Here is a 25169-nt window from a genome sequence, read left to right on the forward strand (position 1 = left end):
CTCGGTGAGGCTTGCACAGACTCTCAGGGACGGGTGTGTTCCTAGGTTCTGAGGCCAGGGGCCCGCTGGCTGGCTGCATTTATAATGCACCCCGCATGCAGCACAACACAAACAGCAAGGCCTACTGACTCCAGAGCCAACCAGTCACCTCCTCCCCTGCTTGTTTTCCCCATTTTCTGCCAGCCTGAGAGTGTGAGGCTAGCTTGACCTTTCCCAGGCTCTCCAGAAATGCCCAACCTGGGGCAAAATGGTGGTGCGCATTTCCTGTGGGATCCGGTCTGACCCCACTGCATTTTGTGTAAATTAACAGGAATATATCACTGGCTTAGGTCTTAGGACTGACCCCCAGATTATACTACCCACTACTCTGCATCAAATACAAACACCAGATACCGTGGACTGTTTTGAGTGTCACCAACACACCCTGAGGGCACTCATTTGGACAAACAGAGACCTAATAAATAACTGGGTCTATAGAAGTCAAGCAGGCTAAGGGAGAAGGGAGATAGCAGGCAGAGGCCCTGCCCACTAAATGGGCTGATGATGGAAGGTGGAGGCAGTTCATGAAGAACAGATGCCTGAGTCTTAAATTCCTTTGTCCAACAACACCTGGAAACTTCCTAATTTAGCTGTGTGCCTGGGGTCCGCCTCTCTAACTCAGCCCCGCTGTGAGGATGGAGGAGCCAGCTAGGGTGTGCGTGTGGAGGAGTTCCTGGCACTAGATGTGCAAGGGAGAACGTGGTCTATTAGCAAGTCCTGTTGGCTCTACCTTCAAAGCAGTTCTGGAATTCCACCACATCTCCCCACTTCAAAATGGTCACCCTGTTCCAAGCTGCCATCATGTCTCACCCGAATTATTTCAATAGCTTTCTAACCTTTTACGGTGATCTCTCTGCTTCCACTCTTCCATTCTCCACACAGCAGCCATAGGGGCCCTCATTTATTTTTATTTTTATTTTTATTTTTTTAAATACATTTCCATTTCACTCAAACATAGAGGTTCTTTTAAAAGGCAATCAAGCCATATAACTCTTCTGCTCAAAACCCACCCAATACATTCTCATTACTCTTAGAAGAATAATCGAACTCTGTCATGGTCTATAAGATCTGATCTATAGTCTGACTCCAGCCCTCCTGCCTCCCTGATGGACTCTCATACCGTTCTGTCCTTGCTCACTCCTTTCCAGCCACACTGGCCTCCCTCTCTTATGTGAAGCCTGTTCCTGCCTGAGGGTCTTTGCAGTGGCTCTTCTCTCTGCAGGGAAGGCTTTTACCCCAGATCTTCACAGGACTGGATCCCTGTCACCTACGTCTCATCTTAGATATTACCTACTCATGGAGTCCTAAGTTTCTCCATCACATTTCTCTGTTTTATTTTCTTTCTGGCAATTATCACTACTAGTAACTGCCTTGTTTATTTATTTTTTTAATCGTTTATTGCCTGCCCCTACACACACACACACACACACACACACACACACACACACACACACTGGAATGTACCTTCCACGGAGCAGGTATTTTATCTATCTTCTTCACCACTGCCCCTAGAGCACCTGGTGGCACTCAATAAATACTTGTTCAATGAGGTCATAGGAAGGGAGGGGCTGGGAACTGAGCTGAGCGTCTCATTGAGGCCACATGAGGGCGCTGCTCCCCGCGGAAACGATCGCTAGGGCCGCTCCCTTGGGCCAAGCGGCAGGGTTTGCTTCCCAGAGAGGACCCACTAGGGCGCAGAGATGGTGGGGATGGCAAGAAGGGGTCCTTGATCCTCCGCCTTGCCCTGAGCCACTGCAGACTGGCCTGGCGGGATGGGGTGCGGGGGAGCGCAACAGCGATGGGGCGAGAGACCCATCAGGCTCATCTGAATGCATGTCAACCTCCCCACTGGATACCTGGGACCCATTTCCTCTCTGAAAAATGGGACTCAGGCTGGCCCTCCTCACCAACCCCAGGTCTGGACTTGGGGCAAATTTCTCAAGGCCAAGGAGTTCCCAGGGCAGGAATTAGAGGAGCAAGTCACTATATTACCAGTTGGGAATTGGGTGCTGAGTCTGATGGGGGAGTTGGTTTCAGTCCCAGGAAGAATAGAAACTGGCCTAGGGCTTGAGAAGGCGGGGAATCCCCGTGACCACCCCTTCAAGAATGTGTCCCAACCCCAGGGGCAAGTGACTCAAGGGAGCCTGAGGGGAACAGGCGCTGGATTTGGCATGAATACCCCCTCACAAGCACAGCCTCCCTTCCCTCCCCCATTCCAGCTAAAGTTCAGAGGGTCTGCCCTTGCCCTCTCTGTGGCCCCAACTACTCTGGCTCCCCAGGCTGCCTGAAATAGAGGGCCACCATGCCTCCACCCTCCCTGGGCCCTTCTCCCTCTTGGGTCTCAAGTGCCCTGAGCTGCACAGGTTGGTGAGGGAGGTGAGTGAGGGTCTGTCTGTGGGCATCAGTGGTCTCCCAGACAGGGCCAGTGAAGGTGTGCTGTCTGGGAGGGCAGCCCTGGGCATGAGCCCTGGAAAATACCCTGGCCTAGGAATTCAAAGACCTGGTTCTCATCCTAGCCGAAACACAGACTTGTTGGGTGTCCTTGGGCAAAGCCCCTCCCCCCTGTGAGCCTGTTTTCTTCCACCGAAACTGAGACAGTTGGAGTAGATGATTTCCAAGGTTCAAAGTAGACCTTTAGCAGTACACTGAACTGGCCCTGAGGGGCAGGAAGCAGTGTCACCAACTGGCTGCCTCGGTGTAAATCCCGGCTTGGTCACTTTCTAGCAAGTGGAGAAGAGATTTACCTTTGCAGAACCTGAGTGTTCCTAACAGCAGAAGGGGAATAATAAAAGTGCCCACTTCATAGGCTTTATTAAATGGAACAATGCATGTAAAATAGGCCTGGTACGTAGTAAACACAATAGAGGGAGGCTGTTATAATTAAAAGCTATGAAAATAGTCACTTCCAGAGTGGGGAAGAAAGAAAATATCATATAGTGAAATGTCAGTTGCATCCAACCACTGTGCTAGGCACATTATCTCATGTAATTCTTATGACAAGCTTTTAAAAAACTCACAGTTTTTTAAAACTTTTAATTTAACTTATTTTAAAAAAACGATGTGAGTCTAATCATAGAAGAAGAACTATAGAAGAAGTTGTAGGGCTTCCCTGGTGGCGCAGTGGTTGAGAGTCCGCCTGCCGATGCAGGGGACACGGGTTCGTGCCCCGGTCTGGGAAGATCCTACATGCCGCGGAGCGGCTGGGCCCGTGAGCCATGGCCGCTGAGCCTGCGCGTCCAGAGCCTGTGCTCCTCAACGGGAGAGGCCACAACAATGAGAGGCCCGTGTACAGCAAAGTTGTAAAAAAAAGCAGGTCTGTGGCTGGTACCTTTCATCCAGCTTCTCCCAATGGTAATATCTCACATAACAATAGTATAATATTCAAAACCAGGATGATGACATAAGCACAACACTGTTAACTAGACTGCAGGCCTTATTCAGATTTCACTTGTTTCCATATGCACTCATTTGTGTGTGTTTGGGTGTATAGTTTTATGAAATTTTATCACATGTATAGATTCACTTACAACCAGCTGAGCAAATTGCTCAGCCTCGTTAAGCCTTGGTTTTCCCATCTATAAAATGGGGGTGGGGACATCCCTGGTGGTGCAACAGTTAAGACTCCATGCTCCCAATGCAGGGGACCGGGGTTCGATCCCTGGTCAGGGAACTAGATCCCACATGCATGCCACAACTAAGAGTTTACATGCCTCAACTAAGGAGCACGCCTGCCGCAACTAAGACCCGGCACAACCAAATAAATAAATAAATAGATAAATAAATAAATAAAAATGGAGGTGAAGATACTTTTTTCCTCAGAGAGCTGTTGTGAGAATTAAATGAAATAATGTATGTAAAGCTCTTAGAACAATACCTAAAATGTAGTGAGTGCTCAATAAATTTAAGGGTTTTTTTTTAGAAAAAAAGCACATTTTTGAAAAATGACTTCAATACATAAATAATTCGCATGTGTTCTAGAGAAAACAGAAAATGCTCATAAGAGTAAAAATAACATAAAATAAATTTTCAAATGCCCTTTTACCCCAAAATAACCACTGTTAATTTTACTCACACCACAAATTTGAGGTATATTTCATTATTCTTACTTTATCATAAGAACACTGAGGCTCAGATAGGTTGAGCAGTTTGCCACAGTCACTGAACTTATGAATGAGGAGCTGAGATTGAATGCACGCTCTTGCCTCCAGGAGCTCACAGCTGGGGCCAGCAGACAGGCCTACGAGTCATACCAATCCAGGGCAGATTGGAATGAACAGCCACTGCTGGTTTCTGAGTACTTGCTATGTTCCAAGCACTGCCTGAGCACCTTGCAGGTTATCTCAGTGAGTCTTCACAGTAGCCCTTTGAGGTAGCTAATGTTCCCATTTCTGGATGAGGAAACTGAGGCTCAGAGAGATATTTTGTTCAAGGTCAGAGTTAGGGGCCGGTGGACCCAGGGAGCAGAAAGGTGTCGGTCACATGCCTCAGCCCAAGCTTAAAGCCTCCTCTCTGAGGGATTCAGACAAGATGCTAGGAGAGTGTCTGGGGAGAGAGAGCCTCTCCAGCTGGAGCTTTGGGCATCTTTCATCCTGGGGCTGGGGTGCCCTTCTCTGACCCCACCTTTATCCCAGACACCAAGATCCAGCCAAGATTTGGAGTGGACCCTGACAGCTGGAGCCTGCTTCCACTTGTCACAATGCCGTCACTCCATCTGGAGTGGAGGGGTGAGAGCCTTTGAAAGGAAGAGGCAGAGGAAAAAGAGAGATCGAGTCTGCAGAGCAAAACCACCCGAGCCCTCAGTAAACCTTTTTACCTCAGGCTTTCCGGTCGCCTCTGACCTAGACTGCCAGACTCAGGAAGTGTTGGGAAGGCAACTGCAGGTATGTGATTATTGAGTTTCAAACTAATTACTTATGCTCCCCTTACTTCCAGAAAAGATTTAGACAACAAGAGACATAGAAACAAGTAAATATTTACAGAAGGATTAAAGAGCTCCATAATGAAATCAAATTGGAGAAGTAAGAAATCATTGTCTTCAAAACGCTGGACTGGGGATAATCACTGCAACTGAGCACCAAAACTTAACTGTGAGCTTCCTGGCAGTGGATGCAAAAAGGGAGCATATGAATTCCACACCTGCATTATCTCATAAAAGGAAGTACCTATACCAGATACCAGATGAGCCAAACTTCCTAACACTGAACTACAAGAGGAGTTTATTACACCTCATTCAGGCACTGGCCAGGGACCTTCTACGTAATAATATCTAGAACAGCGTTTTTACAAAGGATACAGATATTCATATTCCATGTGAACATCTCTTATGTTAGTGGTTCTCAACCCTTTCAGAATCGATATTTCCTTTTCATTTATTTATTTATTTATTTATTTATTTATTTATTTATTATTTTATTTTTTTTTGCGGTACGCGGGCCTCTCACTGTTGTGGCCTCTCCCGTTGCGGAGCACAGGCTCCGGACGCGCAGGCTCAGCGGCCATGGCTCACGGGCCCAGCTGCTCCGTGGCATGTGGGATCTTCCCAGACCGGGGCTCGAACCCGTGTCCCCTGCATCGGCAGGCAGACTCTCAACCACGCGCCACCAGGGAAGCCCAATGTTTCCTTTTTATAACAAATACATTAACGTCTCTTTACTATTCGGAAATGAAGTTCACAAATAATATCCTAACTGCACATTTACTCTTTAAAGAAAGTGAATACCCTAATTAATATAAAAGAGGTGATTTAAAATAAAATAATATTATTTGAATAGGCAAATCCTTGGTCAGACTACTCTAGAAATCTCAGTGAAGTTGCACCTACACAGACTTACCTTGAATGTGACAACTACAAATACTAACGGACACAGGTTTGTCGTTTGGCAACTCAGATAACGCCAAAATGAAAACTCATGCTAATTTCATTCCTGGAAAAGTCAGTGCAAAATCTCTTTTTGTATTTTTGTGTGAATTAGAAATGAGTCTAGGCTCAAGTAATTATAATCAAAATTTCACCCATATGAGTATCTGACGGGACACTCAAAAGCAGTGGAAGTTGGGGCAATTCTTAATTGTGTGTGCCTGACGTCCTTCCCCCACAAATGCCTGAGGACTCCTCAATCGGTGACAACCAAAAACTCTCCCACAGATTACTAAAATATCCCCTAGGAGGTAGTATCTCTTCCTTTGTGAACCATTGTCTTAGATCAACCTTAAGTTATAAAAAAGAGCAAATGGGAATTCCCTGGCGGTCCAGTGGTTAGGACTCCACGCTTCCACCGCAGGGAGCATGTCCCGATTCCTGGAGAACTAAGATCTCGCAAGCCACATGGCGTGGCCAAATAAAATAAAATAAAATAAATTTTAAAAGAGCAAATGGATATTGTTAAATTGCAGCTCTGTGACCACATTTCTAAGAGGAACCAAACATACATTCCTGGTACAGGATGTGATGTGACCTCGTTCCAAGGCTGAGCTCTGGAGACGTTAATAATAGTACTGACCTATTTATATAGGGCTTTCCCTTTTGCCAAGCACTTTCAGAGATGCTATCTCCTTCAATTGTCACAAGAACCCCCTAAGTAGATTGTTATTCTCCCCCCATCTGAAGATGAAGACGCCGAGGCACAGAGAGAAAGTTATCACACCCTGTAGATCAGGCATTGTTGATCATCATAGAATTGTCTCAGCAAGACTGTTCACAGCAGCACGACTGCCAACAATTCACTCTGGACATCACTGGCCAGTGCCTGAATACAGAACAATTGTTTCAAACCCTCATTTTCTATGGAGAAACCTGAGGCTTGAGGAAGGAGGCGGGTTGTGTGATGGATGAGAATCACTTGCCTGTCCCTCCAGTGCGCCATCTGTGCTAGGGGATGACGGAAGGGGTAGAGTCCTGGGGCTGGAGATTTAAATCTCTTGAAGCCACAGAAATGGAGGAGGATGGCTTAGAATCCAGGCGTTCGCCAAGCACATCATAAGTATCCTTTCCTCAACATCTTCTGGGGATGATAGGGATTTCAGACGTCCCCTTAACACACCCCCCCACCTCATCCATTCCTATCTATCATCCTATTCAAATGGATCTTGACCCCAGGCCATGAGACATAAGAGCCTCTCTACACCCAGGTGCACAAGAAGTATTATCTGGCACTTCCTCCAGGGGCCCCAGTCAGCATAGGAGGTGCATGGGGACTCCAAAGATCAGGCCTGAGTTCAAATCCCGCTGCACCCCCCCCAAATTGCCTGATCAACTGGCTCTCATGGGGATAGAGACACGGATGAGAGAAATCAGCCTGGGGTAGGAGAAATGACCCCTTACCGTGAGTTTCCAAGTTTGGGTAACTGGGCTCATGGCCACCTGGTGATAGAAGTACCCTCAGTGGAGGAGCCCCTCCGTTATCCCCAGCCAGCCGAGTTCTGGGTCTACTTGGGACTCACTTTTCTGGTCAGAATGGAAGGAGAAGGCAGCTGAATCCCATCCCCCAGGGGTCACATGCTTCTCTCTGAGCGATGAGGGCTGCTTTTTGGGTAGAGGTTTCTAAAGCTTTGAGTGGCCTTGCAGATCCACCAACTCATTGGTAAGAATGGCCATCTCGCAGCAGAGAGGGACCACTTCAACTGAGGATGACTGGCCCAGGTGAAAGCAGCACCTTACTAAATTCCCACTGGAAGGAAAGGAGGGAGGAAGAAAGGAAGGAAGGAACAAAGAATGGGAGGGAGAAATGAAGGAAGAAAGGAAGGAAGGGGGAAAGGAAGACAGAAGGAAGCATTTGGTCCTAACTGCAGCTGTCACCAAGTAAGCACCTACTATGGGCCAGGCATCATATTCTGCTATTATTATCCCCATTTTACAGATAAGCAAACTGTAGATCAGAGAAATTGACTAACATGTCCAAAGTTAGAAAGATAGAAAAATAGCAGAACCTAAATTTGAACCCGTGGCAGTCTGGCTCCCGGGAGTGTACCCATTACACTAGCTGCCCTGTTGCCCTTACCTAGGCCCCCCTCCAGTCTGTGAGGCAGAGATTCTTAGCACCTCCCCCCAAGACAGATGGAGCACTGAGCCTCAGTAAAGCTGAGGATGTTATTGTCGGTAGAGGCAGAGAGAGGGCGGCCATCGTCTCATGCATTTGTTCAGAACAGTGTTGAGCTTAAGAGCACAGGCGGAGGAAACAGAGAGGAATTCTAATTGAGGCTGAGATTCTTACTAACTGGGTGGCCTTGGGCTGTTACTCACCTGTTTTTAGCCTCACCCTTTTAAAATAGGGAGGAGTATCTAGTCTTAGGGCAGTTGTGAGGATCACGCAAGATCATGAGCACATGGGAAGTGTCATTATTATAGTTCTTCTGCCTCTGCCTCAGAGGTTCAGATTTCGTTCAGATGCTTAACTCGTTATCCTAATTATGCAGACCAGTGCTTCATAAACTGGCTGATGTCAGAATTGCCTGCCAAAAGTGTAAATGCCTGGGACCCACCCCAGGAAGTTTTGAATTAGGAGGACCTCTTTATCTTAAATAAGTTCCCAGGTACTTCTGATGCATAGCCAGGTGTGGAAGAACCAATCTATTAGCATAGACATCTCAGCCACAGTGGGGAAGGGACTCAGGTGCGTCCCCTCTCCAAGTCCCCTTCTCCCATTTCTTGTCACCGCCAGCATCTCCTTCCCACTGGCTTGCAAGTGCTCTCCCTAAATGAAGGTCTGTATGGCCTAGCTGAGTCAGTGACAGTGTCCCAAGGAGCCTGTCTTTCCAGAAGCCTGGGAACCCAGCACAGAGCTGGGAAGCAGGATGCCAAGGTTTCTGCTGTGGATTTGCCCCCTTGTGACTCACTAGTGGCCCAGGGCCAGTAGGTTTCTAAGCCTCAGTTGCCCACGGTCCACAGACAGTCAGGGAAAGAAGAGTGGCCTGTCTGCTTCCTCAGGAGTGTGTCCCTGGCACTTGACTGCCAGAGAGCAGGTGGGTTAGAGAGGCCTGGGTAGAGAAAGGGGAAGAGGTGAAAGAATCCTGCATAACGATGCTTTCTTACTGACGTCCCTCCTTTGATGCTCACAGTGATAGGGAATAAAATCCAGCATCTACCTTGGGCCTGTAACATTCTCTGTTACCTGTCACTAGCCTTTGCTTCAATGTTATCTCATAACCCTCCCTCCTTTCTGGCCTCCTTGCTGTTCCCTGAGTGCTCCAAACTTGTTCCCATCTCAAAATTTTTGCCCTATTTGCACGGCTTAGAATACTTTGGCAATGGATCATCACAAGTCTGGTTCCTTCTGCTTATTCAAGCATCAGCTTACAGGTCACAGGCTCAGAGAGACCTTCGCTAATCAGTCACCAAGTCTAACGTGTTGTCCCAAGCACTGGGACACAACATCCTATAGTATATCATTGAATTTTAACTTTCATCTTAGCGATTGTCATCATAGGATCTAGTTTACTTTTTAATTTACTTCATGTGTTGCCTGTCTCCCCCTACGGTAGAGTGCAAGCTCCATGAAAGCATATCCTTGGCTGTCTTGTTTATTGCTGTGTCCCTAGTGCCTGATAAGTGTTCTGTGATTATTTGTGGAATAAATGAGTTAATGACTTTGTCCCAGAATGAATCGTGATTCCTTTTTCTGATTAGAGGACACCCAAAGTTCTGAGAGAAGTGACTGTCCCCAAACCATTCCAGGCCCTTTGTATTCTTTTTGCAGGTCCTTCCCATAAAACCTGGCTGACACACAAACTGAGCTGGGGTGAGGCTCACAGGTGTGATGAAAGCTTGGAGTTGCCCCATGAATGGGCTAAGACTGATGTGAGGGTGAGAAGGCAGAAGGTCACAGTGTGTGAAGGGAGAGGCAGGCTGGGACAGGAGAGCAGGGTGTGAAACTGGCAGTGGTGAGGGGAAGGGGGTGACTTGGCTGTGTGTCAGGAAGTGTTTCCCTCCACCCTCCCCTGGGGAGAGCCCTGACCCCAAGGTGGCTTCGTTTTGGGGAAGCAGGCTGTCAAGCAGCTGCTGAGGGAGAATAAAGGTGTGTCCTGGGTGGTGACAATCTACTGAGGTCCTAGGCCCAATACTGACCACCAAAAGGAACAATCCCACAATGGCACTTGGCCAAATAGGTGACAGGTGAGCTTCCTCCTAAAAACCAGCCCAACCACACATGGAGCCTCAGACCTGTGGGGAAGGGAGAGAAAAGAGGTTGCTAAGGAAGTGGAACAGTCAGTATAGAATGATTAGTAATAATAATGATAATAATAGGTCACATTTATGACAATATGTCTGGCCCTATACTAATTGCTCTATATGTGTTCCCTCGTTCAATCTTCACGAAGCTCTCTACAAAGTAGGCATTATTATTATTGTTATTCCCATTTGAGAGATGTGGAAACTGAGACTCAGTGAGATTAAATATCTCGTCCAAGGTCACACAGTAAGAAGCAAAGTTAGGATTCCAGCTTAGATCTGTAGTGATTCCAGGGCATTATGGAAACCTAAACCTGGGGAGAGTTGCTAGGGACAAATTAAGAGGGAAGAGCCCCATTTACCCCTGCAGAAGTGGGGATGGGGAGGGAGAGTGGGATAGACTATGTATAAATAGCAGGCCTGTTTTTATCCCTACGCATGGGCTGAATCAGGCAAGCAGCTCTACCTGGCACAATTTGAGGGCTCTGAAATGCCAACTCAGCCCTGTGTCTTACAACTCCCGTCCCAGCGTGTCCCTGGGAGCTGAAATGCCTACCGAGAGAGTAATTTCTTTGGGTCAGGACATTGACTCCAGAAGACCCCTGTAAAAATTCGTAAGTTGGAAGAAAAACACATCAATCTCCTGGCACCTGTTGAACGTGGCAACCTAGGTTAGCCAGCTGGGTCCTGTGGGAGGGGGCTCAGCTTTTATGTTGGAGAAGAAGGTGGTGTTCAAAGGCAAGGAAAAGTAGGAGGCTTGTTTCACAGCCTGTGTCTCTCCAATCCCAGAAGCCTGGGAATTATACTCAATAGTTCAAAAATCCTAATGGAGACAATGTCCTCTGGGACAAAGATGGGGAGAAGCCACTCCAGGGGCTGGAAGAATACCACTAACTTCCTTTGCTTTTGCTGGGTTGATACCAGGTGCCTGCAACTGCAACTCTGGTAACCTTGGGCTCACAAGACCTCCTGGCATTCATGTGTCTAATTTTAAATGATAAATGAATTAATTATTATTTACTACTTGATTTATCGGTAGGCAAAGAAGAGGATTTCTGAAGCTCAGAAGATGACATGGGTGGAGGTCTCTGGTTTAGAGCACGGATGACCGGAGGGACCAGGCCTGGAAGAGAGGAAGGAATGAGGGGTGTCCAAGGGCGAAGCGCAGCTCAGCAGTCCCAAGGCTGCAGCGTGACAAGCATCTGGGGAAAGGTAGGAGCTGGTCCCCGCCGCCTGCCGGTCAGCAGCCCTACCCACAGTCAGGCCGCGGCTGCTCTGGCCTAGTCCCAAAATATGTGAGCACCGCCCCCTTCTCCCGCCCCTTTTCCCAGCCGCGCCCACGGGGTCCGGGGCTGGGCGGCAGGCGCCTGGAGCCGGGCGGGAGTCCCAGCGCGGGAGGAGGGGGGGCGGGGCGGCAGGGGGCGGGGCGGAGTCTCGGCGCCTCCTGGAGCCTTATTCCCGGCCGCAAGCTCGGGAGCGCTCAGTCTACCGCGGGAGCTGCGCGCGGAAGGCACCTGGCTATACTTACTGAGGCTCAAGGGCTCGGGCGGACGGACAGACAGAGTGAATACAGAGACGCCCGGCGGCCGCGAGCTCCGCTGAGATCCCATCCAGGCTTGCACGCAGAGGCCGGCAGCAGAACGTGCCCGGCAGGATCTCCTGTGCTCCTCCCACCCGGCTCCCGTGCCAGCGCCCGGTGGCCGCCGCCTCCAAAGTGATTGCTGCCTCGCCGCCTCCGCCGAGTCCGGGACCATGAAGCTGCTGCCGTCGGTGGTGCTGAAGCTCCTTTTGGCTGCAGGTAAGAGGGCTGCCGGGGGTCGGGGGGGATGGGGACGCTCTGCAGGGGACACGAAGGAAGATCGCTGCAGCGCCCCCGGCGCGGGCCACTTGGTGGGGCCCGTGCTCCCTGGCAGGCGGGCGCCGGCAGCGGTACGTGGCGACGGGGGTCTGGGCGGCGGGTCTGAAGCGGCCTCGTCCCTCACCCGCAGTGCTTTCGGCGTTGGTGACCGGCGACAGCCTGGAGCGGCTTCGAAGAGGGCTGGCGGCTGGAACCAGCAATCTGGACTCCCCTACTCAATCTACGGACCAGCTGCTGCCCCCGGGAGGTGGCCGAGGCCGGGAAGTCCTGGACTTGGAAGAGACAGACCTGGACCTTTTCAGAGGTGGGTGTGAGGGATGCCCATCCTCGGACCCCGGTGGACAGTTGAAGAATAAGTGGATCTGGCATTTATGCCGATTGGGCACACCTATGGTTTGGGGGTTTTCATGGGGGACCTCAAGGAAAAGCCGCTTGGCCTGACAAACTCACTGGGGGGTCCTAGAATGTAGATCCTGTTGTCTTTCTTGCCCAACGTAGTCTCACATGCCACGTTGCTGCCTTTCTGGATACTCTGAGGCAAATTGAAACAGGCAAGGTGTGTGGGGTTGGTACGTTGCTCTGAGGTAAGCTGGGTGATAGGAACAAGGAATGGTTGAGATGCTTTCCTTAGAGTTTCTATGAAAAAATGTGCACAACCCCTAATTCCCACATCAACTGACTATTATGTATAAAATAAGGTAACAGATGTGGAGATGCTGGGCACATACAAGGTGTGCAGTGTTAGTCTCCTCCATCCACCTGTCTCCAGGTTGGGGAAACAGGGGAACGAGGAGCACTTGGTCCCCCCTCAGGTTAGGCCAGCACCTCCTCGGGAGGCTGTGAATGGTGAGCACTGGGTCCCTAGAGAGCTGTATTGATATGCTGGGTGTCTACAAATCCTACACAAGCCTGGATACTTCCTGACCACCTTGAGTCCCTGAGAGAGACTCCAAGGGAGGAAGGGCCAAATGGGATCCTTCAACCAGCAGAGGTGCTGTGGCTAAGTAAATACAAGCACAGAGCAGAGTCCAGAGCCTCCAGTATTGCCTGCTTGCTTGCCCCCAGTCACCTGCAGAAATTCTTAAGGGTGGAGCAGGGACTGAGCCCTGGAGCCCCGGAGTGACTATATTTGGTTGGAAAGATACCCACCTGTTCTGGCTCTGTCTGCTCCTCTGCCACCCTTCTTCCTTACCCAGAGTTTCCCTTAGGTGCTATCTCTATTTAGTATACATCAGGGGTCTGCCCCAAAGCTGAGGCTGGGTTCCCACCTTCCATCCTCTCACAGTGGCCCTCTGGGGGTCACTCCTGGCCTGAACAACCTGTATTCTCCTGGCCCTCTCCTCATAGGCAGGGCAGAGCTGGGCTGTGACTCACCCTCCACCCACACAGCTGCTCCTCCTAGCTCTGCAGACCTGACTCACTGCTCCCTCTCCCCGGCAGGAGCCTGGCTGTCACTCTGTCACTCTCTCCCTCCCTTTTCTTTTTTTTAAAAAAAATTTATTTATTTATTTATTTATTTTTGGCTGTGCTGGGTCTTCGTTGCTGCGTGCAGGCTTTCTCTAGTTGCAGAGAACGGGAGCTACTCTTCATTGTGGTGCGCAGGCTTCTCATTGCGGTGGCTTCTCTTGTTGCAGAGCACGGGCTTTAGGCATGTGGGCTTCAGTAGTTGGGGCACACGGGCTCAGTAGTTGTGGCTCGTGGGCTCTAGAGTGCAGGCTCAGTAGTTGTGGCGCATGGGCTTAGTTGCTCCACGGCATGTGGGATCTTCCCGGACCAGGGCTCGAACCTGTGTCCCCTGCATTGGCAGGCGGATTCTTAACCACTGCGCCACCAGGGAAGTCCCTCTCCCGCCTTTTTCTGATCGGCTGGGCCCTCCTGCCTCAATTTCACCACAGCCATGGTCATTGGTTTCCTCTGAGCATCTGCCTCACCTTCTGAGTTCTGAAAGGGCCAGGGTCTGCACCAGAGGAAGCAAGAGTCTATGGGACTACTACTGGCATCTGCCTCTTCTTTTTACTTGGGTTTGCTGGGCAAAGACTATTTTTCAGGTCTAAGGATCCTATCACCTAAAATAAATAACTGTTACCATTTATTAAGTGCCTCCTGTATTCTAGGCACTTAACATGTTATTGTGGGTTAATTAATCCTTGTTGCAACCCTCTGAGATAGGAACACCTGTTCTTCACTTTTTACCAAGAGCTACAGGGTTCAGAGAGATTAAGTGACTTGCCCAAGATCACATGGCTGAAATTCGAGCATGGGTCTGCTAACTTCAGAGCCCATTCATTGTCTCATTCCTGGCTCAGCATCCCATGTGCTCTAGGCTTGTCTGGAAGAGGGGACTGGGTTGTGTGAGGCAGCTTGGTGTGTTGGGAAAGAGCACTGGATATGGAGTCCAGAGACCACATTTCAGATCCCAAACCTGTAGGACCTTGGGCAAGTCACTGCCTTTCAGGACCTCAAGTTTTTCAACAGAAAATGGAAAGCCATATTTTTTGAAGTCAGTTCCACCTTGAGGATCCTAGGACTCCAGTCTAATGTATGACGCTCATCCTTCTACCAGACATGTGGCTATAGCCATAGACAGCAGGCACCTTTTTTCTGCTGGGACAGGGGAGGGGAGACTTGTGTCAGACCCCTGGGCTGATGGGCATAGCCCATGATCAGTCCCAGCTGGATGTCTGTGTGAGGTTGTTTTTCCCTTTTTAAGTGTGGAAAGAATGGGGAGAGTTATCATTGTTCTAGTTCCTTCTGATAGTTCTTTACTTTCCATCTTTCTGCTGCTTGTGCACTGTACTCCCCATTCTAGGGAGCTATAAACAGGACATCTGGGGATATATGTAAATGGACCTTTGAGAGAAGTGGTGAGCTGCAAATAGCACACAGAGCAGGGTAAATATTTTGCTTGATGTCAAAAAAGCAAGGCTCTTTGAAATTAGCACACTATTGTAAATCAACTATAGATCAATAAAAATATTTTTAAAATTAAAAAAATTTAAAAAGTTAAAACAGCAAATCTCTGACCAGGGGTGGCCTGCTTGCTGTCCCTGAGCCTGGTTCTGCTCTGGGCTCATCATGGTCCGCTGCTGCTAATGGGTACCCCAGAGGGGACCACCTGGACATGGGCACTGTTCTTATTTTAGGAGCCTCTTCCCTCTAAAATACTCTCCAAGTACCTTCTCCAGAAGCAATTTTTATCTCTGACGCTGTCTTCCTGCAAATGGGTCACTGAGTGTAGCATCAGGAAATGAGGCTGATTTAAGGCCAAAATAGAACCAAGTGGGCGTGGGGGAGTAGGAGATGAGGATGGACAGTGGGGTGGGGGTGAGGTTAGTAGAACTGCCCAATCAGCTGCAGTTACTCAACAGAAGCTACTCAACAGAAGCTAGCATTCTTAGAATGAGGTCCTTTTTTTTAAGTGTCACTTGGACCCAGTAGTCTTTTTTTTTTTAACATCTTTATTGGAGTATAATTGCTTTACAATGGTGTGTTAGTTTCTGCTGTATAACAAAGTGAATCAGCTACACATAGACATACATCCCCTTGTCCCCTCCCTCTTGCGTCTCCCTCCCACCCTCCCTATCCCACCCCTCTAGGTGGTCACAAAGCACTGAGCTGATCTCCCTGTGCTATGCGGCTGCTTCCCACTAGCTATCTGTTTTACGTTTGGTAGTGTATATATGTCCATGCCACTCTCTCACTTCGTCCCAGCTTACCCTTCCCCCTCCCCGTGTCCTCAAGTCCATAGAATGAGGTTCTTAAACTGAGTTTATGAAATGTCTTCCTTGGGACCCCCCAGCCTCTACTTCCTCCACCACTTTTGGGAGGTCTGCCCAGTCTTCCTTCAGCTCTTGGGAGGCACTGAGCCGAGAGGCCTTCTCAGGCCTCTGACTTCAGGTAGGATCAAAACATCCTTCCAGACACTGTGCTGTTCTGATGTTTTCCCCTGAGGAAGTCAAAGACGTAACAGGGTACTTTTCTACCGCAGCTGCTTTCTCTTCCAAGCCACAAGCTCTGGCCACACCGAGCAAGGAGGAGCGTGGGAAAAGAAAGAAGAAAGGCAAGGGGTTAGGGAAGAAGAGAGACCCATGTCTTCGGAAATACAAGGACTTCTGCATCCATGGAGAATGCAAATATGTGAAGGAGCTCCGGGCTCCATCCTGCATGTAAGTGTCCCTTCCCCGGGGCTGACTGTTAACAGCTCACTCTTTGTCAGCCTGGTGGCTGTTCCTGGTTGTCACTGTTCCTTGAATTCATAAATCCACCCAGTTTCTTCTCAACCTCTGGGAGGAAGTTGGGAGGAGGGGAAATATTTTTAGTCAGCGGAAGGGGCTCCCCCCAGCATAGGATGCAATTTCCTGTGGCGTGGGTTTGTGATGCTCTTTCATCTTTGGGGGCATTTCCTGCTTGCTCAGAAATGAGCACACGCTAGGAGAGCTGACACCTGAAGGCAGGTTCTTCATTTCTGCCTCATGCCCTACTCCAGATGGGAGAAGCCAGTAGGAAACATGGCAGAGTGGGGCTCCTGGGTGGAGTGGAGCTCCCGTGGCCTTCTTTCCCAAGTCCTGCAGGTAGGTATGAGGTGCATTTGGATATGTGCTATGCAGGTATGTGTACTCAGACATATGTGCATATGAATGAGCAAATGTGGGTTGATTCTAAGACATGGCAGGACTGTAGAGAAAGCAATCATTGTGGGAGCAGGGAGAAGCCCCTCCTCCCTTCTTCCTCACCCTGGCCAGGGCCAGGAGGTGGGGGACATGGTGGGTATTGACCTTTGGCTATGGGGGTGGGAGAACACTTCCTTTGTGTAAGATTAACGGAAAATGGAACCCAACTCAGTAGGCATCAGCCCCCGGTCAGGCAGCACCACCCCTTCCCTGGGCAGGGGTGTGGGTGGAGAGGCCATGGGTTCCCCAGCCACTCTGCTAGGCCAAGCCCAGCAAATGGCTGCCTTGGCAACCCCTCAGGGATGACGACACTGCCATGCTCTGTGGCAGGCATAATGTCGCCACTGTGCCTGAGACCAACACCCACATCAGGCTGTAAACATGCACTCTCTTCTGCTGGGCCTGAGTTTCTGTGGAGTGGCAACCTCTGTGACCTGGGAGGCTCTGGACAGAGTCAGGAGATTGCTGTGTGCACACCACTTCCCAGCCTGTCGAGAAGGCTGGCTGCCTCGCATCTCTTCTGCTGTGATTGGTACAGATCCTTTGTTTTTTTTTTTAAAGCTTCCTTGTCCCATCTGATCTCATACAGCAGAGTTGCCCTGTATTTGGCAATTGTCAGACAGACCCGTCACCCCCCTCCACGTCTACAGTCACTTGTGTGTCCTCTCCTTTCATATCCTTGTCAAGAGCTTGGTATTGGAGAGGGTTGCTTAAGAGTGACCTAGACAGTGGGAGGGAGACGCAAGAGGGAGGAAGTATGGGGATATATGTGTACATATAGCTGATTCCCTTTGTTATACAGCAGAAACTAACACAATATTGTAAAGCAATTACACTCCAATAAAGATGTTAAAAAAAAAAGAGTGACCTAGACAGTCCCCCAATTATTCTTCCAGAAGTCTTGAGACAGGGCAGGGAATGTTTGTCCTAAATTTGTAAACTGGCCTCATTAGCACAGGGTGGAGGCAGTGACTCTGAGCGTAGTCAAGATGGATCAAGGCCAGAAATCTGTTTGGGCCGAACTGGTCCAGGGCGTTGGTGGAGGGACTTCCACTGCTCAGCTGAGAACCCTTTTAAGGCTTCTCTCCTGGAGAGCTGAGCTTGACTGACCACCTAAACCCAGAGAACCTAGATAATGGTTTCCAGGGTCAAGGTGGCCCTAGGGATGGTGATGGTAACTGTGACAGTGCCTTCCTTCCTTTGCCATGGAGCTTTACAGTTTACATTTAATATGAGTTGAGCCCAACAGGTCTCTGTTGAGCACCTACTTGGTGTCAGCTATTCTAGGGGACGGGAAAATACAGCCCTGTATTCTCAAAAGCCCTCTGCTGGGTAGGCAGGGCTTGCTGTCTCTACTTGAAAGATGAGGAAACTGGAGCCCAGAAGTAGGAAGTGATTTGTCTGAGATCAACAGCTAAATAAAGTGTGTGGAAACAGGACAGGCACTCAGGTGCCTGACTTCCCGTCCAACATGCTTTTCATGCCCCCAGGCTGCACTGGGTGTTGGATTGCATCCTTCTTCCCTGTCTGTTCTTACAGAGTTGGAGCACGATTTTACAGAGGGCAGCTATTATACTAGAGGTCTCCTAAGGCTTTTTCTAATTGAAGAGCATGGAATCTGATGTGAAGACTCTGTGTCTGCTTCCTAGGCAGATTTTCAAGGGGCTGAATTCTGTGTCTGGCTTGGCAGCCTCCTGCCTCCAGCCCTTGGTACTCAGGGCAGCAGGCAGCAAGAAGACACAGAGCTCCTGGATTGGGAGAATGTGACATCTGGGCACCTACATCTGGGACACTCTGTGGCTCCTTCTTGCCTCCAGACCCAGCAACCACCAGCCGGGTGTGTCAGGCTGCCGTGGTGAGCTTGAGGCTGGCCGGCTTCCTAAACCAGCCCTCTGCAGCCATCACCCACAGGAAAACCCTTCTGTGTCACCACCCAAAAGTTGCCCTCAAAGAGCAGTTTCCTGGGGCTCCTGATGAGCTGCTGACCCAGAAACTGGCTGCAAAGTTTCCTGTGGCTGGAGGAAGCCTGGGGACAGTTAGCCTGACGAGGACTCAGAGCTGGAAGAGAGACAGGCCTGAAGGCTCTACTTGACCTCACTGCCCAGACGCCAAGAAGGAATGGCGAGCCCCCTTCTCTTTGGCTCCGTCTGACTTTGGTGCTCCCTTCCTCAGGATATGGGCAGTATCCTCCGGAATCTGATTATATAGTAACTCCCACACATGTGGGACTTGGCCTTTTATTAAGTGCTTTTATTTGTATTATCTCATTTGAGCTTCACAAAGCTCTAGTGAGGTAGGCATTTATTATTCCTGCCTTTTACATGAGAAAACTGAAGCTTGGAAACGCGACCGTAACTTGCTCCAGATCACTTGGCTAGAAATAGCAGCAGGACCAGTCTGGAACTCATGTATTCTGAGTCCCCTGCGCCAAATGGTGCCCCCTCTACCTCCTGGGGTAGGGGTGGAGAAATCCAAATTGGAAGATGTCTCTGTACTCTAGAGGATCCTTGCTTCTGTTGTAATACAAGTTCTGAGATGGGCCACAGACGTGGGTAGGAGCAACACATCTCAGTTTGATGGGTCACTGGCTCTGGGCAAGACACACGATCTTGCCCTCACCCTGGGATGCTTGGAATGCTCCTTCCCTGGGGGAGCCAGGGGTTGTCTGCAAAGGGAGGGGGATGTGGGTAATATTAGGATGTTTACATTATTATCCTTTTGACTCAGGGTGGGGGTGGAGGGATTATGTAACTGAATTGCGGGACTCTGAGGCCAAGCTTTATTTCTATCATCTGAGTAAGTACCTGTGGGGTTTGAATGATGGGCTGGAAGTGAAAAACAGACTCAACTTCACCTTCCCTCCCCGCAGGAAAGCACAGTCTCTGAAGTCAGCCAGACTGCTGAGTCAAATCCTGGCTCTACCACTCACTACCTGTGTAATCTTGGGCAGGTTATCTAACAGAAGTTTGGCCTCAGTCTCTTCATCTTTAAAATGGGGATAGTAACTCCTACTTCTTAGAGATGTTTGGTTTTTTTTATTTTTTTGCGGTACGCGGGCCTCTCACTGTTGTGGCCTTCCCTGTTGCGGAACACAGGCTCCGGACGCGCAGGCTCAGCGGCCACGGCCCACGGGCCCAGCCGCTCTGCGGCATGTGGGATCTTCCCAGACCAGGGCACGAACCCGTGTCCCCTGCATCGGCAGGCGGACTCTCAACCACTGCGCCACCAGGGAAGCCCATAGAGATGTTTTTAAGATTACATGAAATGATCCTTGTAAAGCAATTAGCACAGAGTACTTGGCTCATAGTAAGCCTGTAATGTGTGCTATTAATTGTTATTTATCATTCAAGATAACAGTAATAATAACTGAGAGAGCAGAGTCAGACCGCTCTCTGTTTCTGCTCCAGAAACCCATCAAGCCCATCAGATATGTGTTTCCTTGGGGTAACCTACACTGTTCAGAATGGAAATAATTATGAATTTGGAATTTGGCCCTTCTGCTCCCTAGTTGTGAAACATTTAGCAAATCATTTACTCTCTCTGACCCTAATCGTAGTCTTTCAATATGTAAAAGAGGTTATACCTGCCTACCAGGGTGTTATGAGTCTCAGTTAAGCTAGTCGATAAGGACAGTGTCTTATAAACTGTAAAGTGCTTTGAACAAGTGATTTTCCAGGGGTGCTCCTAAGAGCATCCTCTATGTCCTGGCAGGATAGGGGTCATTGTTTTGTCCACCTGGGCCGATGGGACAGATGCATGGAGAGGCTGGGCAAGGAGCTGTGTGCTCTGCTGTGGGCCTGACCTACGTTTATCCTGCAGTGAGGTGGTTCCCCGAAACACCCAGAAGGAGCTGGGAAAGGAAGAGGTGCTGGGAAGGAAGGCAGGGGCAGCCCGGCCCCTGGGTCTGATAGGTCTGCTCCTTGGAACTTTCCTGGTACCTCTCGGCAGGAAGAAGGGATTCCTTGCTCTGAGGAACGAGGTGCCTAAGCTTTTCCCCAGAGGATGTGCAGTTCAGAATAGAGGGCCACCGGGTTCTCGGTGCTTCCTTCAGCAGTTAGTGGCCTAAAGTCCCCAGGCAGACAGTGCCACGGCATCCCTGACTGGGCATTTATGGATGTGTGTGGGCAGCACACTGAGCTCACCATCAGACAATCTGTGTCTATGTCTCTGCCCTGCTATGTGACTGTGGGGAAAATAGCTCTGCCTTTCTGTAACATGGGCTCCTACCTACATCAAAGGATCTCTGGGATGCTCAGATAAGGAAAGGGATGTGAGGGAATTCCCTGGCAGTCCAGTGGTTAGGACCGCGCTTTCACTGCTTAGGGCCTGGGTTCAATCCCTGGTCGGGGAACTAAGATCCCACAAGCCAAGCCGCGCAGCTCCCCCGCAAAAAAAGAAAGGGACGTGAATGTGCTTGTTCAACTGTAGGCACTTGTCAGTCTTCCCAAGGGCTTCCAGGAAAAGTTTTGTGTTAGAAGAGGCAGTTGCCATCTGATTTATTTCTTGAGTGAGAAAAGCCAAGGTTTTTTTTGTGACATTCTAAAATGTACTGGCAGGACAGCTAGGCAAGAAGATGTTTTCTTGGTTTGTTTGCTTTGTCCTGGGATGAAGTAGGCCTGATAGCCCAGCGTTCAGAGGCCAAAGTCCAAAATTCAGCTTTCAAGTTGGGCCTTGCACCCAGGGGGAGCTGGGAGTTAAATGAAGGAAACTTGAGAAAAATGACTTCTGGCAAAGGAGCAGGGCCTATTAATAGGCTGGGCAGTGGCAGAGAGACTGGACGCTGGAAGCATTGGTGGGGAAGGCTGGGTTTATTTCTGGGTCAGAGTGTTGAGGGGCCTCACAAGAGGGAGTGATACTGAATCCCCTCAGTCCAACCCACCAGCTCTTGTGCCCAAGTCCTCTGAACATTTTAACACACATGTCATTAATCATCCACACGTGGAACAATCTAGCCAAGACCTGAAGTCCTCCTTTGCTTTTTCCCTGCCTGGAGTAGGAATTTTGTGCCAGAGGACCAAAGGGAATGAAGAAGGGGAGGGCGTGGAGTGAAGGAGGAAGGCCACAGAGCCTGTAGAGGGGCTTCTAGAGAAGGCTAGAGGAAGGACAGGAATCACCGTTAGGGACTGACAGGCTGAAGCTGTGAGGAGTAGGCTCTGGCTTATGTAGGTGGCCCGTTGCCAAGAGTGAAGCCAAACCACTAACTTCATCTCTGCTTTGTTCTGTTTTGGACCAGCTGCCACCTGGGTTACCATGGAGAGAGGTGCCATGGGCTGAGCCTCCCAGTGAAAAATCGTTTATATACCTATGATCACACGACCATCCTGGTTGTGGTGGTCGTGGTGCTGTCATCCGTCTGTCTGCTGGTCATCGTGGGGCTTCTCATGTTTTGGTGAGTGTTACAGGCTGTTTTTGCAAATCACTTCTATTTCTCCTCCTCCAGGGTCTTCTACCTGATGGTCACATGAGCCCTCTAACCCCCCAAATCCTGGGCTAGGAGTCTGACTAACACTCCTGGGTACAGGCTCTCCAAGAACCTGGCTTCTCTGGTATGACATAGGTCCAGTGTCCAGAGCCCAGGAAAAAAATTGCCAGGCCGTAGGAGGTCCTGCTTCTCACAGCAGGCTCAGCAACCCACCCATGGAGCCACATCTTCACACAATTCTTTTTCCTGACTCTGTTCTCTGATGGCATTAGGGTGTGGTTTGGTAGTCAGGGCATGGGTGGTGCTATTGGTATATCCTTCCAAATCTGGGGCATCTGGTCCCCAGGCCATGCTTTCAATCCAGCTTATATTCTAGACTGAGGAGACCTACTAAGCACTCTGTGCCCATTTACAAGCATGCAACTCATGCGTTGTGAGACCTGGATCAAGTTACCTGTCTTTCTAAGGGTTGTAATCTTTCAGTGATTGTAATCTCTGTTCCACTACCTCATAAAGATGTTGTGAGGATTGTATAAATGAGGTGAAAGTTCTTAGCAAATTGTAGCCTGCCATTAGAGACAGGCATCCTTTGGGGCAGTTGGACCTTTGGCCAGAGGTTGTTGAGCTGCCGTATCCTCTGGGCTTTTCCAAGTATGGAGAGAATCACTGGGCCAGAATCTTTTGGAAGGACCAGCTCTGGGGCCTGCACCCTCTAGCAGGCAGAGCTTGCTCACAAAACTTACTTTCCTCAGGTACCACAGGAGAGGAGGTTATGACGTGGAAAATGAAGAGAAAGTGAAATTGGGCATGACTACGTCCCACTGAGAGAAATCTGTGCTCAAGGTAATGGTCCATCCTTTGCCCAATGGTACCATCACCACCTTTCCTGGATCTGTTTCTAGGCATGCTGAATTCTTCTCTTGACCTAGGAGCTAGGGGTTGGGCTGCTATGGAGTCAGGGTCCCACTGCAGAATTGTTTTCAAAAAGGTTCTCAGTGCTGCATCTCCACTTAGGGTGGAAGTTGCTAGAGAGATACCCAAGACCAATGCCTGAGAAGATAGCTTCTCTCATCCTTGTCTCTTCTCCTTCCCACCCCTTCCCAGAGATCTTTCCACTTCTTTTTTTTTTTTTTTTTTTTGCGGTACGCGGGCCTCTCACCGTTGCGGCCCCTCCCGTTGCAGAGCACAGGCTCCAGACGCGCAGCCTCAGCGGCCATGGCTCACGGGCCCAGCCGCTCCACGGCATGCGGGATCCTCCCGGACCGGGGCACGAACCCGTGTCCCCTGCATCGGCAGGTGGACTCTCAACCACTGCGCCACCAGGGAAGCCCTCTTTCCACTTCTTAAATCTGGACTCAGGAGACTCTTAAGACCTCTTAAGCTGGATCCAGCTTTAAATGCCTTCTTCTTGTGCTTTAGGAATCAGCTGGGGACTGCTACCTCTGAGAAGATACAAGTTGATGACAGACTCTGCAGAGGGGAAGGACTTCACAACTAGCCATGAAGATTCCTTCATCCCCAGTTGCCATCTAAATTGGGCCTCCCATAACTGCTTTGCCAAAATACCAGAGCCTTCAAGTGCCAAACAGAATATGTCCAGTGGGATCTGGGTCAGAAGAAAGCAAAAGTGAGGGACCTTCGTGCCCTTCTGATTCTCCTCCACCAAGCCCTACTTACCCCCATAAGTTTGTTTAAACACTTATCTTCTGGATTAAAATGCCAGTTAAATTCCATATGCTCCAGGATCTTTGCCTGAAAAAAAAAGGAAGGAGAGGAAGAAAGAAAGATTCGGGGACTGGAAGAAAGTAACAAAGATTGAGAAGCCATGTACTCAACAAGCCACCAAGGGATCTGCCATTTGGACCCTTCAGTGCTGGATTTGATGAGTTAACTGTGAAATACCATAAACCTGAGAACTCTGAATTTTGGGACTTCTACCCAGATGGAAAAATAACAACTATTTTTGTTTGTTTGTTTGTTTGTAAAATGCCTCTTAAATTATATATTTATTTTATTCTATGTATGTTAATTTATTTAGTTTTTAACAATCTAACAATAATATTTCAAGTGCCTAGACTGTTACTTTGGCGATTTCCTGGCCCTCCACCCTGCATCCCCCACCATCTGGCTCAGCATTAGTCTCCTCTGCTGCAAATGTGAGATGGCTCTGTGATCCATCTGTAGTAATCTATTGTCTGTCCACATTTCGGAAGATCTTCCATGATCTGAGTGCCACAGGGGGAGTTCTGTATGGTCAGGCTGTAGGAATTAACTTTGTCAGATCCACTCTATGAGTTGGACGGCAGTCTTACCTAGGCGATTGTGTCTACCGTTTGTGTTTTGAAAGCCCAAGGTGCTGATGTCAAGATGTAACAGATATCGGTATTCCCCTGTGTCCTCTCCCTGCCCAGTCTCAGAAGAAGTTGGGCTTCCATGCCTGAAGCTTTCCTGGCCCCTCACCCTCCATGGGTGCAGGTCCACAGAGTGGGAACTCACTGTCCCTTGTGTCAAGACATTTCTCTTATCCTGCCATTCTTCTGGTGCTACTCCATGCAGGGGTCAATGCAGCAGAGGATAATCTAGAAAAGGGATTAGCAAAGAAAAAGGCTGAGGAGGAACAGGAAACATGGGAGCTGACTGTTCTTAGTAATTGATAACCTACCAATTGCTACAGAGAAGGTTGGAGGTGAGGAGGGCTTTTGTGTAAACCCACCCACCTCACCAAAACTACAAAGGTATGCTGTCGTGGTCCCTTCTGGAAGTTTCTGGTGCCATTACTGAACTGTTACAAACCTGAATTTCCAAACCTGGTTTATATTTATACTTTGCAATTCAAATAAAGATAACCCTTACTCCATAGCCTTCTGTCTGATTGTTTTAACTGGGAGCTAGTTTAACGTAGGTATTTTCTAAGCCCATAAATAACCCAGGCCTATTTATATATACTATCTCAGTATCCCCAAGAACCCTATGTAGGAGGTACTATTGTCCCATTTTTCCAGAATTGGAAACTGA

The 25169-nt window shown here is 49.3% G+C and overlaps 1 protein-coding gene across 1 annotated transcript; it reads left to right on the plus strand.

Moving 5' to 3' along the window:
- The first annotated feature begins 11708 nt into the window (after nt 1-11708).
- Nucleotides 11709-24168, plus strand: HBEGF (heparin binding EGF like growth factor). The gene is made up of 6 exons (XM_060006893.1): nt 11709-12002; nt 12193-12366; nt 16051-16228; nt 21966-22121; nt 22907-22997; nt 23574-24168. Exons 1-5 carry the CDS (start codon nt 11957-11959, stop codon nt 22977-22979), a joined length of 627 nt encoding a protein of 208 aa, XP_059862876.1. The 5' UTR covers nt 11709-11956; the 3' UTR covers nt 22980-22997; nt 23574-24168.
- Nucleotides 24169-25169: the final 1001 nt, after the last annotated feature.

This window comes from Delphinus delphis, chromosome 3, assembly GCF_949987515.2.
Source record: "Delphinus delphis chromosome 3, mDelDel1.2, whole genome shotgun sequence".
Lineage (NCBI taxonomy): Eukaryota > Metazoa > Chordata > Mammalia > Artiodactyla > Delphinidae > Delphinus > Delphinus delphis.